Genomic DNA, 15,252 nt, shown 5'->3' with positions numbered 1-15,252 from the left:
AGCGAAAATGTCTGTTTTGAGGTTAAGTGATATCTTTTGAAATGAGATGTGCAGTAAGCTGCCAGTGTTTTACTATTTACACACCAGCTTCATTCTCAAGATTTATGTTCACTTAACCTTGTTGATCTTTATTATTTTCTTCCCTTTTAATCAAAATATAAATATTTTTGTACTCATTTTAGTAAAAGTGTTTCTAGTCCAGGACACTAGAACACAAGAACTAACTACACCAGCAATACTGTACATGGCTTGAAGACATGGTAGTATGTAAGACTCTTTATATTTTTTTTTTTTTTTGGGGGGGGGGGGGCCTGGTTTATGTTAATACTGACAATTTCCCTTAGTCTAACTAGAATAATGTTGAACGCATTTGTAGGACTGGACATCTCTGATGTGCATGTGAATTCACTCAAAATGAAGTGTATGCTCTTGTATTCTTTTTGCTGACTCATACCTTTGTTTTTGTTTTTTATTCACATAGGCAGTAGATGCTGTTTTGTAAAATATTGTGGTGTTCAGCGAACAGATTTTCCATGATTTCTTGCTCCATGAGATATTTTTTTTTCCTTCCATACCAGAATGGCTTAATGAATGTGCGTCTAAGTATAGAATATGGCAATCACGAACTGCGTATAAATTGTCTGAAATAGGGCTGAGTTATCCCTGAGACTGAGTTAGTCTGGATCCTTGTGGCATAAAAGGTGATGTGCCTACTTTTACTATCATTCACGTTTGATGTCAAGATATTCCAAAACAACTCATCATTCTGGCAAATCGCGTCAGCCAGGTATGTTTCTAGATATACTCGTTCGATATATGAAATGGTGCAAGACAGGATCTCAAACCCTTACCAGAACTATGTTTTCACTTTATCTTTTTTCTTCTATACCAGAATGACAACGTTCATCTCAAGAACTGGCAGGACGGACTGCGAGCTCTCTTACCCAACATCAACATCAGCTTTGGCCCCTCTCAGCAACACCAGTCATTCATGTCGGAAATGTCTCGAGTCAGTGCCCTCCAGAACTCAGGTAGGAGTCCAGTACTTGAAGGTCAAAGGTCACAGGTCAATAGGCACAGGTCCCTCATAGGACTTTAATAAAATGTGACCGTGCATCACAAAACAAACAAAAAGTGGCACACTCTGATTTTGTGTGAGGACTGAAAATAGATGAAATAGGTCAAACGAGCTGATCTTAAATTTTTATATTTTCAGGAAGAGCAAGTCTTCTTCTACACTATGCTAAAATTTGAGATCACAAAACAGGCAGGAAAGTGTTTTTTCTAGCAGTTTATCTGAAACATTTTTTGGCAGAATAGTGTGATTGAGTGTGTCTTTAGAATCCCTTTCTCATTTCTTATAAAAGCCTTGTACTCACTCTCCACTTTCAACTCCTATGACTTTTGAAAGGATAGTGCTACTGCTTTGAAAGTTAGCATTAATGAAGGACAAAGTGTGTTAATAAGGCATGCTCAATTTCAGTTTAATTTGATAATCCCTTCATTGTTGTTACTTGAGTGGTTTACATCCTATTTTTTTGTCCCATTCATCGCACAGTCAGCATGGCTTTGTAAAGATTAAGCGTTTGAATAGACACTGTACTTTAGAGCCTCTTTTCTAAGTTCACACTTTTTCTGAGTGTGTGCTTTCTTTCCAATATTTAGATAGGTTAGGAGAGTCCATTTGATTTGAGTTACGTATACATCATTTTAAAGCTTAAAGTCTGCTCTTTCAGAATATGCTCTTAACTAATATTTCATGTCTGGCTACTTTTTGTTTGTTTTGTGGTGCAGGGTCACAAATGGACCCCTCATCTCTTGTTTATTATGTTGTAAGATCATCCCCTAACATAGCCTAAAGTGACAAGAAATACATGTATAAATGGCAAACTGCATGAAAATAATAAAGAGGTCATAGCTTGGAGAAGGTACAATGTTCCTTGAGTCACCCAAGGATTCTGTGTCACTTGCTACAGGTGACTCGTGGGTCGGGTCACCAACGGGGTCATCGTGGGCAGTGCAAGACCCAGCCATCATCAGCATACGAACAGCGCCCTCAGCGTCCAACTCAAGAGAAGCCAGTAGCACAGAAGGTAGGATTGTTAACAGATGACTTGATATCAGTTTTAAAACTTTTACAGTACAGTGAATTAATATCTTTACTTCACTTTAAATGGCAGGCAAATAAAGATTGTGGAGCTTGTCTTGATATGTTTTTTGCTTCAGTTGTGATAGTCTGTGTGAGTGAGTGGTGATTTATTTTATAAGCAAATGTGCTATTTTGATTACTCCTTCTAGTGCTGCCAGTACTACTGCTGCTGCTGCTACTACTACTACTACTACTAGTACTACTACTACTACTACTACTACTACTAGTACTGCTACTACTACTACTACTACTACTAGTACTGCTACTACTACTACTACTAGTACTACTACTACTGCTGCTACTACTACTACTACTACTACTGCTACTACTACTACTAGTACTACTACTGCTACTACTACTAGTACTACTACTACTACTACTACTACTACTACTACTAGTACTACTACTACTACTACTACTACTACTACTACTACTACTACTACTAGTACTACTACTGCTACTACTACTACTACTACTACTACTACTAGTACTACTACTACTACTACTACTGCTACTACTACTACTACTACTACTACTAGTACTACTACTACTACTACTTCCCCTACTACTAGTACTACTACTACTACTACTGCTACTACTACTACTACTACTACTACTACTACTACTACTTGATGCTACTTTTTATACTGCTTCCACTACTACTACTATATTCCACTGATACCATCTGTAGTGATATAATGATATCTTTCCAGCAATTTTGTGAATTTACGATCAGAAAATGAAGTAGCAGTGATAGCAGAGTAGAGGTAAAAGAAGTAATCATAATTATAGGAGTAGGGTCAATCCATGTCAAATCAACCAATTTTCAGACAATTTGTAATCCGACCCTCTTCAATTTTCTTTAAACTCGCACCAAATGTTCCCCCAAGTGTCTGACGGAAGATTCTGAAATATTGTGCCCAAAGGTCTAACGGTTGCTAAGATACAGCCTCCCTTAGCAACTGATGCGTGGTCGAACAATCGAGTTCTAATAAAATTTGCTATTTTTGATTGACTGCTGCAGCCAAGTTAGATGAGTTACATTACTCATTTTCTGTAAAATGGAAGAACTTTATGATCCTAACATGCACATAATATTATTGCGCACGAGTTCACCAAAAATGGTGGTTAAGCGTCAAAGCTACTGTTTTTGGGTGCATGTTTTGAAGCTGATAACTTCAACATTCAATTAGCTTAGAACTCAATATTATCCATTTTTAAAGACTCTTACTTGCTCTACAGACCTACCAAAAATCGGCCAAAAAGTATGCGTCGTTTTCTCGTAGGGCGCCCTCACAGTTAGATTTTTTCAAAAAGTTGCCAAGTTCAAGGTCACAAATCACCACTAGTCCCATCAAGCAACACCAATTTTTGTGTATTGATAGAAATTTACCTATATTTTCATGGGTTACAAAAACATTTTTGTTACCAAAATGTTTTATAGCTGGTTTATGCATTCGAAAATGGTCATAAACATCTAAAAATTCATGTAAAATGACATGTGAGATTTTGAGCACATTTCAAATTGTGATAGATTAGAGATGAAGTACCAAGACAAAATGGTATCTTCTGGGATGATAGTCTGTAATTAGTACCAAAAGGGTATACATCAGAAATTTTTTAGTCTTATTGGCAAAGACCGTGATATGACTTTTGATACTACATCTTTAGCAACCGTTTGACCTTGGGGCGAAATATTTCAGAATCTTCCATCAGATTCTTGGGGGAACATTTGGTGTGAGTTTAAAGAAAATCGAAGAGGGTCGGGCTACACCATTGGTTGATTTGACGTGGATTGACCCAGTAATAATAGTGGTAGTAGTAGAGTAGCAATACATGTACGTAGTAGTAGTAGTAGTAGTAGTAGTAGTAGTAGTTGTAGTTGGTTGTGTTGCTGTTGTAGAGGTAGTGGAGCCAGTATCATGATAATTTGATAACTTTGATTGTTGTGATTTGTCTAGCAGGTGAAGAGAAGCCACACTGGTTGGAATCTCTCCAGAATCTTACAGAGACAGACTCACCCACACAGATCCAGTCACAGCAAACAAATCATTTCTTCCCCGCAGAACACATACACAACAGGGGTAAGTAACACCACCCGTTTTCCTTAACGGTGGTACATCTGATCCTAACTCCACCACTTATAGCAGGAGTGAGTCTCACCACCTGCTTTTCCTACTGCGGTACATATAGTCAGTCCCAACTCCACCACTTTTTAACCCATTGAGGATGAGTCTTGAGAATACTTGGGCAGGTGTCTATGGGAAATGCGTGTAATAGCAAAATCAGTCCGTCCTCGACGGGTTAATAGGAGTGAGTTACACCACCTGATTTTCTTACTGGGGTACATACATTTTAAAGTTCCAAATCCACCACTCTTAATAGGGGTAAATCCTGCCACATGCTTTCCCTACTGTGTCCATTTACTCCCCCCTCCACCACTCTTTCACTGGGTAGCCTGCTTTCCCTACCAGGGTACATCTACTCCCCCTTCCACCACTCTCATTATGGATAAGTCCTACCACCTGTGTTCCTTCCAAAGTTATCTACTCCCCACTTCACCACTCCTAACAGGGGGTAAGTCCTACCACCTGTGTTCCAAAGTCCATCTACTCCCCACTTCACTACTCTTAACAGGGGTAACTCATATCACCTGCTTTCCCCAGCAGGGTCTAACTACTCACCTCCCCCCCCCCCCCCACTACTCTTTGTGGTGCCTTAGGCAGTCTCTCCTTGATATTTACTTTCCTACGCCCGTACCTCTACTTACACAGAGACTTTGTATTGTCTTTGAATATTTCTGTTCTGGTATGTCGTGATTCTTTGTGAAGGCATGCCACCTTTTTGTGATTATTACCTTGCATGCTTTGCCTGTTGAATCATCTTTTGCTGATTGCTTGCACATTGGAGATGTACTTTGGCTTCACAGACACAGTGTTACTAGTTCTCACATTTTGTTTTTTTAATTGTTAGAGCGATGTCAGAATTTACTTGTGGTGTTCTCAGTGACAGTTGTACAATTTTCATATACATTTCAAATCTTCTCATCTATTCTAAAATCATATAAGAACAATGGAAATTCTTAAGACGATACACAGACGGTCACAGATATGTGGAAGTATGGAAAAAATGAATTAAAAAGTAGCGTTGCTCCGGCAAACAGAAGATATGAATTCCTGATATGAAGCTTACCCAGAGACAAATTGTAGCACTAAAATGACTAACAGTGACCTAAAAGTAATTATAAATGTACATGTACATCCATATAAATTTTTGAAAATCTGAACCAAGGGGACTGACAAAGTTAACATTTATAAGATTGGACTGAAGAAGTGTAAACCCAATTTAGACTTAGGCAATCAGACCTTGTGATTTATAACTGTGGCCAGAGTGTTTTGTGTTATCATACATATTCTTTTCCTGTGTGTAGCTTTTGAAGATCTTGGACTGTCATATTTATTGATTGATGGAAAATTGTGAGGTGATGATATCATCTGCTCATTTATTTGCATAATTTTTATGCATTTAAAAACTGTTTTCAAATTGTTATGCAATATTTAGTGAATCTTTTCAATTTGCATAACTTTTTATGCCTCCGCCACGAAGTGGTGCCGGAGGCATTATGTTTTCGGGTTGTCCGTCCGTCCGTACGTCCGTCCGTCCGTACGTCCGTACGTCCGTCCGCTTTCGTTTACGCGATAACTTGAGTAATATTTACTGGAATTTTACCAAACTTGGTCCAAGTATGAAGTATGATGGGGCAACGATTTGATAAGATTTTGGGTGAAATCGGCTAAAGGTCAAAGGTCAAAGGTCAAGGTCAAATCATGAAATTGTATCCGTTTACGCGATAACTCAAGACTGTATGGAGCAAATTTCACCAAACTTTGTTGGAGGATGATATTTGATGCAGGGATGCCAGTTTTCCTGCAATAGCCGGAATTCCGGCTTTTTCATATTTTGGTGTCCAATTTCCGGCTTCGTGATACTAGTATTATATCCGTCTGTGTGGGAAAGCCGGAAAACACGAGAAAGAAAGAAAGAAAGAAAGAAAGAAAAACGAAAAAATATGATCATCTAAACTTACGGGACATTCACTTTCACGATTTCTGTAGTATGTTTCGCATATACTTGGGCATGAGAATATCACAAAACGACTGTCATGCAAAACTAGCGCGATGTTGCTGCTGCTAGCTGGCGGACATGCAACACGTGCGATGATAGCGATCGAACAGTGTGTGGTGTTTCCATGCGATGTGCTACATCATAATGTGCGGTCGCGGTGCATGAATCATACTGCGCTCTCGCTATAGCCAGCTACAGCGCTGAGACGGTGTGGTGAGGCGATTGAGTCAGCTGAACGAAGCAAAACTACGGAGATACGAATTTTACGGCACTAGGCCTTCTTTATTTTTGCTACAAATTCCTTTTTTTTTTTCTAGAATACGACCACATTATTGTCTGGAAAGCGTTATACCAGCACGTGCGATCGCGATCGAACAACGTGTGGTGTTTCTAGGCGATGTACTGTGCGGTGCATGGATCATGCTGCGCTCTCGCTATAGCTACAGCGCTGAGAGAGTATGGTGAGTCGATAGAGTCAGCTGAACGACGCAAAACTACAGAGTTTACGGCACTAGGACTTCTTTATTTTTGCTACAAATTCATTTCTCTGGATTAGATTTGAGGGAAGAAGAGCCCTCAGAAATGCTCAGATTGCACCAGAGAGCATCTAAGAACCCCAGAGCTTCCAGGGCCCTTGAGCGGGCCCTGGACCCCGGCCGAAGGGACTTCGCGCTCGTGATGTGCGCTTCGCGCACATCCATTTCGTTCACAAAAAAAATTTCCGGCCCAAGAGCAATTTGCCACTGGCATCCCTGTTGATGGGACAATTACTTGATTAGTTTTTCAGTGAAATCGGACAGACGTCAAAGGTCAAAGATCAAGGTCAAATCCTAAAATTTATCTGTTTATGTGATAACTCAAAACTGGATGAAGCAGCTTTCACCAAACTTGGTCCAAGGATGATGTATGATGGGATAATTAGTTGAGTAGATTCTATTGACATTGACAAGAGGTCAAAGGTCAAAAGGTCAAGGTCAAATGCTAAAAATGTTGCTATTTCCCCCTTATCTATGCAATGCCCGCAGTTATTTTCTTGAAACTTAGTGTAGACATGTACTACTGCATAAGGATTCTCCAGAGGGAGTTTCATGTCATAAGGTCAAAGGTCAAAAGGTCAAAGGTTAGGTGAAAATGTTGCAATATCACTTTTCTCGCAAATGGTTCAATGTATATCTTCATGGAACTTGGTACATATGCATGTACTGACTGGCAGGGATTATCTAGGGAATTTAAGGGTCATGGGTCAATAGTCAGGGGGTTCAAAGGTCAAGGTCAACTCCTCAAAATGTTACTATTTCCCTCATATACTAGTATATGCAACAATTGCATTATTAGTTTTAAAATTTAATGTATGTACATGTATTACTTGATGGAGATTCTCTTGGAAATTTCCAGCCAGAAGGTCAAAGGTCAAAGGTTAAGGGTCAAAGGTCAGGTTTGAATAAAAAATATATATATTTTGTACTGTAATTACACTCTTTCTTCATACCTTGAAAATTATACTCAATGCATAAACTTATAATAAGGTCGGTCAGAAGTCAAGTAAAAATTTTCAATTCCCCAAATATGTGTACCTGCACTCTTTAATAGACAATTATAGCAAACCCAGTTCGTGGAAAGTGAACATTCAAGATATTTTTGACAAACCTGTTATTTCGATATTTTGCCAGTTATGTGAAACTGTCATCACACATTGTGAAGACATCGTACTATACACCTATTGGGAGAATCATGCATTATGGCGGAGGCATCAGTCGCCTTAGCGACATTTCTAGTTCTTTTTGTATTTAAAACCAAGTTTGATGGAACTTTCATTGCTGTGCTTGTCAATGTTCTCTCTTTTTTCTTTTTTGAATCACAGTGGAATCTTGATATAAAGAGATCTGATATAACAAAATATTTGATATAGCAAACTAATGTCTCCAGCCCCAATGAATTTATTTCCTTTTTTTTTTGTATTGTTTATTGACTACTAGAAAAAAAAAATGATACAGAGAACAAATTGTCTTTCTCCAAAGGATCTTGTACGTATATTGAGTTTTCACTGTATTTCTGGAATTTATTTGTGTTTTGAGGCATGTGTTTATCATGCATGTGAATATTCCTTTGATTTGGTTTGATCGTATGGTGTCCCAGCCTTGTATTCACATCACTGTTTTTGTTTTTGTTTGGTCTGCTTTGCCTTGCCTGTTCTTGGTATGCCCCTTAGGGTCTTCATGGTCCAACCATCTACCACCCCCAGGGTTCAATCCCCCCGTCAGACCTCACTCCCAAACCACAGAACCACACAAGATTGAGAGTAAGTCACCCCCGCTTCTGGATCTGAATGGATGGGTCCAAACCCCTAATTTGCATATCGTCACTTGGGTGACAAGACCTTGTATCTGCATTTTTGGTGAAAATGACTTTTTTGGATTCATGGTAAAATAGTGGGTTAAGTGATTTCCTGTCCAAATCCCAACTGTCTTACTCCAAAAATGCAGCCACCATAACATGTCAAAGGAAAGGATATCCCACCATGTTTTTTTGGCTCTCCTGAACATTTGACATTTTGTAGATATGAGGACTTGTCGCCCCAGCGATGATACATGATATGCCGCCGTCTAGACATGCATGTTAGTCAATTCATAGACAGAATTGTTGTGCCGTTCTATTTGTTTTGTTTTCTTAAGTTTTTGTGGTAGGCTTTATAACACAGATATTTACCGAGTTGAATTGTTCAATATGTGTGCACAAGAAGTTGTGAGTTAATTAAATCTTTAAGTCACAATGAATGATGTAGGACTGTATAATGTGTGATTGAAATTATGCGATATAGATTGATAAATAGATAGATGATGAGTGATAAACTTGTCGATAGAAAGATACACATGAACTAGATACTGCCATTGTTGAGTCAGCTACATTATATATGACCATACATCACAAAACCAGAAAAAGTCACGCACAGGGATTTTGTATGAGGACTCAAAATATGTGAAACGGGTTAACGTAGGCAATAATTTTGAGTTTCTCCTGTTTTCTGAAAAAGCAGTTCTTATTATACATTATTCAAGAAGTTCAGATCATAGAATGGACAGGAAATTGCATTTATTATTGTTTTTTTTTTACTTGAACACTTTTTTGTAGTATAGTGTGATTAGTTGTGTCCTAGAGTCCCTTCTTAATTACCTAGAAAAAAAAAAAAAAAACCTTTCCAAACTCTTACCTTTCAACTCTAACTTTTGAAATGATTATGCTACTGCTTTGAAAGTCGGTATTAGTCATGTGTAGAATGTGTTCAGAGAGCCTGATCAATTTTAACTAAATCTGATAACCTCTTCATTGTTGTACAGAAGTTTAACATCCTGTTTTTAGTCCCATTTATACACAGAGCACAGTTCATTAAGATAAAGCGCTTGAATAGACTTAAACTTCAGAGCTTCCTTTCTCATTACACACTTCTCCAGAGTGTGAGCTTTCTTTCCAGTATTTAGGTAGGTTAGGAGAGTCAATTTGAATTGAGTTATACATAACCTTAAAGCTTAAAGTCTGCTCTTTCCGAATCTGTTCTTAACCAGAAATATATGTTGGCGACCTTTTGTTTTGTTTTGTGATACAGGGTCAAAAATATTGGGTTGTTTGCTGCTTTTCTTCTCATTTATTTATTTTTTTTTCTCTTTATTTTACTTCTCTGCAGACTTGTAGCAGTTCAGACGCCCACAACCAGAACCAGCATGCTGACACGACATTGACCTTTGAACTGTGACCCTCACGCCATCATGTACCAACCATCCTATCCACCCAACCAACTCTGATTTATAAAATGTCAATGTTTCAGTGTTAGCAACACTCCAGTTCAATTCATTTTCATTTCATTTCCTGGGATTTCTATTTTCTACAAATCATATAGGGATAATGGTTTGAACGTTTCATGACTCCTGACAATAATTCAAAGGAGTTCGACTTCTACACATTGATTGCTGTCAGAAAAGTGATGAATGAAATCTCCCACAATGCATCAGTATCTGGGTTCACCTTCCTGGAGGGGTGGGTGGGGTCCTGTTAGGGTCTGTTTTGGTAACTCTTGATAATTCTATTTTGGGCAGTGATCTTCCTTTAGCTCTGAATCTTACGATGCATCTTTCCTCCCCGAGATGATACAGAATACAATGTGTAAAGCATTATATGTCAGCTAGATATTCTACTAGTCATCAATAGGACGATGAATTTTCAGTTTTTGATTGTTTGGCTTGGATGAAAGGATGATTTGGTAGTGGTTTCCTTGAAATGTTTCTGTGAAGGATCTCGTTTTTAATCTTTATTCATCAAACATGTTTATTCCTTTACGAAAGTCTGCATGTGTTCACAGATGTGTAGAAGAGTAGAGCAAGTTTCAGTGGTGCTCTTCTTAAGACTCTTCAGGCAGTGGCCTTTTATGAGTCAAATCATGGCTGCCGTTGGATGTGCCCATAATGGGGTCATGTGACTATTGTCATGTGACCAGTCATATTACCAATCACATGACTACACTCGAGAGTAAAACTCAATGTGCAAAGATGATGAATCAATGGTTTGCTCAGAATTGTGAAGCACATACTTGTTGTCACCAAACCAATCCTGACTCTTTAAAAGGCTGTTTGATCCGAAATTTTACAAGTATTTCTTAGATGCCAAACAAAGTGGTGAAAATAATGAAAAACCTGCGCTGAAAGTGAGAGTGTTAACGGGTAATGACATAAACTGCTCCCTTGATGACCGACTAACCCATCAAGCCCTGGTGAATTTGCTGCCAAAATTATCATTCTTTCTTCATTAAATTGTCCACTCTGCATTTGACTGCTTATCGTATGATGGAGAAAGATTGGATGGAACCATGGATAAAGTTAACCTGCCTTAGAGGCCACCTGATCATAGAGGCCACGCTGTTTGCCTCCCTTGGGTGGTTGGTATATACAGGACTGACTAAATGCAAACGGTACACCAGTGTGAGCCATTCATCTGTCTGAAGACATTGATAGTCTAACTAAAGACACTGCTGGGGTTTCAAAAGAGAAAATTTGGTCATTGTCCAGCGGGGGTAAACCTGGCCCAAACTGGCCGCTGCTTTCAATAGGATAGCTGGTGTTTGATCCTGCTGCTGCCTTTGCTAGGCTCTACTAATGAATTCAAGGGACCTCCATTATAATGAGTTCGCTTTGATACAATGTGATCCTGCTTTTACTGAGGTTAATTAGCCAATCCCGATTCCCCATTACTGTATTTGACTGGTCTCTTTTTATCATGGGTTAATTGAGGTACCAGTATTGAGTGATAATGAGGGGAAAGAGAATGATGTCCAGCCGACTTTGTTTTTAACAGTTTCTCAGAACATTTCTCTCTTCCGTGACGGACAATTCTGACGGAATAAACTTGTATTTAAACCTTCAGGTGAAGTCCGTTTATAATTGTCATAAAATGGTGAGAGGATCTGACATTCTGTGTGGTCATCTCATCTGAAAATGTCATGATGTATTATTAATTTTGATTTGTGATTTCCCAGAAGGATGAAGTTTGTGTGAGACAGTATAATGAATGTCATTTATTATTATACAAAATTCTCATAATATCAAAACATCGTCATTATGCAAGCGTGGGTACAATTGACAGATTTATTTTCCTGGACCTTTGCTAAGATGGTCTTGGCGTCGACGTTAAGCTCTCGTTCAATTAATGAAGAATGCAACAGAAGAAGAAATGAAATGAGAAAATGACTACTTCAGATGAGAACCGAGAACAAAATGATGATGACATGTCAAAGGTCAAAGGTCATAGGTCATCATCTCTTGATGCTGATTGGTGACAATCTGATGAATGACCTCATAAGACTTGTACCAGAATCATCAGCCATGCATGGTATAAGGCTGCCAAGCCATCCTAATGCTTGTTCTTCTGTTCTTTCATTGGTTTGTTGGGAGCCAGAAAGGCACTCGAGTACACTCTCAAAAATCTACCTTATTGATTTAGTGCTGTTCTTGTTGCAAGCTGCAAAATTACAATCTTCTGAAGGCATGAAGCAAAGCAAATGTTGCATAGAGGAAAGCCGATGTTCATATGAAAAATGGAAGTTAATAAAAAGGGAAAACTTAGGAATGTCAAAAATCATACATTTCACACTGGAAAAACCATGGATGGCAAGTGATTATATACAATATGTTAGCTCCCTTCCATATCGTTTATGGCGACATGTTTCTCCGTTTTTAAGGGTTATAGTTCACTGAAGTTGTAATGATCCCAATAGTATAGGGCTACTTACATCACTATTCTACGTAATCAGTCATCCTCTTAAAGAGCAATTGTCAAATGTGGCTATCTATAGATGGTGCTTTATGAAGCAAGCTGTTGGTTTACATCAAACACTTTGCACGATATCTTTCTGCTGTGTTGTCTTGGATATTTTTCTTTTTTTTTCCGACCTGGATTTCCCAAAATTATCATTATTTAGCTTTGGAGAGCATGTGTGTATGACCTGCAGTTCAAAAATTTCAAAATCATTTTATTGGTAGGACAACAGGTACCAATTTTGTTTTGATTAAAAAAAAAATGTGGACTGTTCTCATTCTTATTTCTACTTTCTTTTGATAGGTGATTGAGAAGAATTATGCTATAACAATAAGTTATATTTATCCTAAAATAGGTATTCTAAAATTGAGAATGTGTAGGCATCTGTTATCTTCTGGCTGTGGATAGCTGGACGGGTGCTGACAAGCATTGCCGTTGAACTGCTAGAGACTTACACTGAAAAAGATGTTTGACAAGCATTTGACAGATACTGTGGAATGTCTGAATATGTCTGACACATTAAAAGATATGCTAATGTGATCTGGGTGTTTTATGTATGGAGAGCAGAACAAAGACGAGATATGAGTAACGATTTAAACAACTATGTATTCTGTTTATGAGAACGAGGTATTTGGAGACTGGGAAAATAAAAACAGAGGTTAAAAAAAGACCAGAAAATATAATCTCAAAAAGACAGAAATGAATGGCCCCGCATTTTGTTGATTTATTTGAATAATATTATACGCAAATGTGTGTATGTGTGTGCTGTTTGTGTATGATATTCGGATGGGAAAATTGTTTTTGTTTTTGCTTTTGTTTTTGTTTTTGTTTTTAGCTCACCTGAGTCGAAGGCTCAAGTGAGCCATTGCGGTTGCTCACCGTCAGACGTCCGGCATGCGTCGCCTATATATTGCATCATGCGTAAACTTTTTTTATATTTTCATCTTCTTCTTGAGAGCCCCATGACGGATTTTTACCCAACTTAGCAGGTAGCATCCCTAGGGAGATCTAAGTGTGTTCAAATGGGCACCATGCCTCCCTTAATTGGGGCCCCCTGAAGAACCCAAACCTCCAAAATTAAGGAATCTTTAAAAATGTTCTTCTCTGAAACCACAAGTGATAGAGCCAAGTTAATTACATTGATGAATGTAGTTTCAAGTTTGTACATACCGGATCAAGAGGTGCCCCATTGGAGCTCGGTGTGGGGCGGGGTCCAAAGGGGGGGGGGGGGGGGGGGGGGGGGGGGGTCTGAATTGTACATTTCATCTTCTTCTTAAAAACCCCATGACGGATTTTCACCCAACTTGGCAGGTAGCATCCCTAGGGCGATAGAGTCTCAATGTGTTCAAATGGGCACCATGTCTACCCTTGGGGATCCCAAGGGGGCCACCCTCCCCCCCCCCCCCCCCCCCCCCCACCTTCCCCATTAATGACTCTTTAAAATCTTCTCTAGAATCAGAAAAGATATGCTAAGTTAGTGCTATGAATATAAGTACATTAGTGACTGGAGTTTCTACTTTGTTCAAGGCAGGTCCAGGGGTGGGAAGGGAACCAACACGTTTTCTTCTTCTTCATGTGGTAAAATTTGCTACCAAACCAAGTGCATTATCACAAGGATGACAATTCATCAATACCAGTACCACAGAACCACGTATTCAAAAAAAGAAAGAAAAATAAATCAAAACTGGAAATACTCTGAGTAAAAATGCATTAGAGAATGCATTCCGCTTTCAGGGTTATTTAAAAGGGATGGCTAGTAACTGATCAGTGGGAATCAGTGGGAATGCTGGGGGATGATTGTTCTAATTCTTCTGGGATTCATTTAAGAGTACATTATATACATTGCTGTGTGAAAATTATTTGCTTCAGAATGGTCTCATATGCAGTTCAGTTCAGTTTTTATTTCTGCATTTCAAAATCAATACAAATCAACAAATCAACAAATCAACAAAATACTTACATAGTCATTTACAGAGCTAATATTCATAACGTTTGGATCATTTCTTTTTTCAAGAACGAATATCATATATAAAAGGAAGCAGTTGGAAATGTTAGAAATGAAATGCAGGGGACCATCATCGTAAGCTAAGCTTGACGAGGAAGATGGCCCCAGGTAAAGAGATACATAAAGAAAATCTTACCACTCACTGAGTGGGGGGGGGGGGGGGGAATTGTGCGAAGGGCACAATAAAGAGATATATAAAGAAAATCTTGCCACTCACTGAGTGGGAATTAATTGTGCGAAGGACGTCGGGTGCAGTGCGGTGTGCATTGTGTTGGGATGAATCTTGGTTTGTACGTTGAGTGTTATTTTGTGTATCAGTGTGATGAGGTGAATGTTACTTCAGTTATGGCAGTGAACTCATTGTTTAGGGTGTTTGTTAACCAGGTGGTATGAATATTTATGTGTCAGAAGTATACTGGATTATTAGGATGTTTTTTAGGTCTCGTTTGAAAATGTTCAACGACGTACATTGTTTTAAATTAGGGGGTAAAGAATTCCAAATATCTAGTCCATTATATTATTGTAATGATTTTGAGCTAAAATGATTCTGGGGTTTTCGAGATGGTAATCGGACGACTGACGTGTTGGATATGAATGAACGGTGGAATTTGGAGTGAAGAAGCCATCTAATTTTTTTTCTTCAAATATTCAAGTAATGTGCCGTTTAATACCC

General features: G+C 38.6%; 1 protein-coding gene across 3 annotated transcripts in view; it reads left to right on the top strand.

Moving 5' to 3' along the window:
* Nucleotides 1-13,263, top strand: part of LOC139720307 (CCR4-NOT transcription complex subunit 4-like) — a 37,306-nt gene extending 24,043 nt beyond the window's left edge. Inside the window, exons 17-21 of one of the 3 annotated variants that reach the window (XM_071631679.1) lie at nucleotides 893-1,031; nucleotides 1,977-2,093; nucleotides 4,114-4,233; nucleotides 8,484-8,573; nucleotides 9,954-13,263. In XM_071631679.1, coding sequence (XP_071487780.1) covers nucleotides 893-1,031; nucleotides 1,977-2,093; nucleotides 4,114-4,233; nucleotides 8,484-8,573; nucleotides 9,954-9,961 — 474 coding nt within the window. In that variant the 3' untranslated portion in view covers nucleotides 9,962-13,263. Of the gene's footprint in view, nucleotides 1-892; nucleotides 1,032-1,976; nucleotides 2,094-4,110; nucleotides 4,234-8,483; nucleotides 8,574-9,953 lie in introns of all 3 variants that reach the window. The other 2 variants (XM_071631673.1, XM_071631686.1) reach the window with 2 other exon arrangements.
* Nucleotides 13,264-15,252: the final 1,989 nt, after the last annotated feature.

The sequence above is a fragment of the Diadema antillarum genome, unplaced genomic scaffold, assembly GCF_040938485.1.
Source record: "Diadema antillarum isolate AM-2024a unplaced genomic scaffold, OU_Dant_1.0 scf00000010, whole genome shotgun sequence".
NCBI lineage: Eukaryota > Metazoa > Echinodermata > Echinoidea > Diadematoida > Diadematidae > Diadema > Diadema antillarum.
The sequence above is the reverse complement of the archived record's forward strand: the minus strand, read 5'-3'. Positions and strand labels throughout refer to the sequence as shown.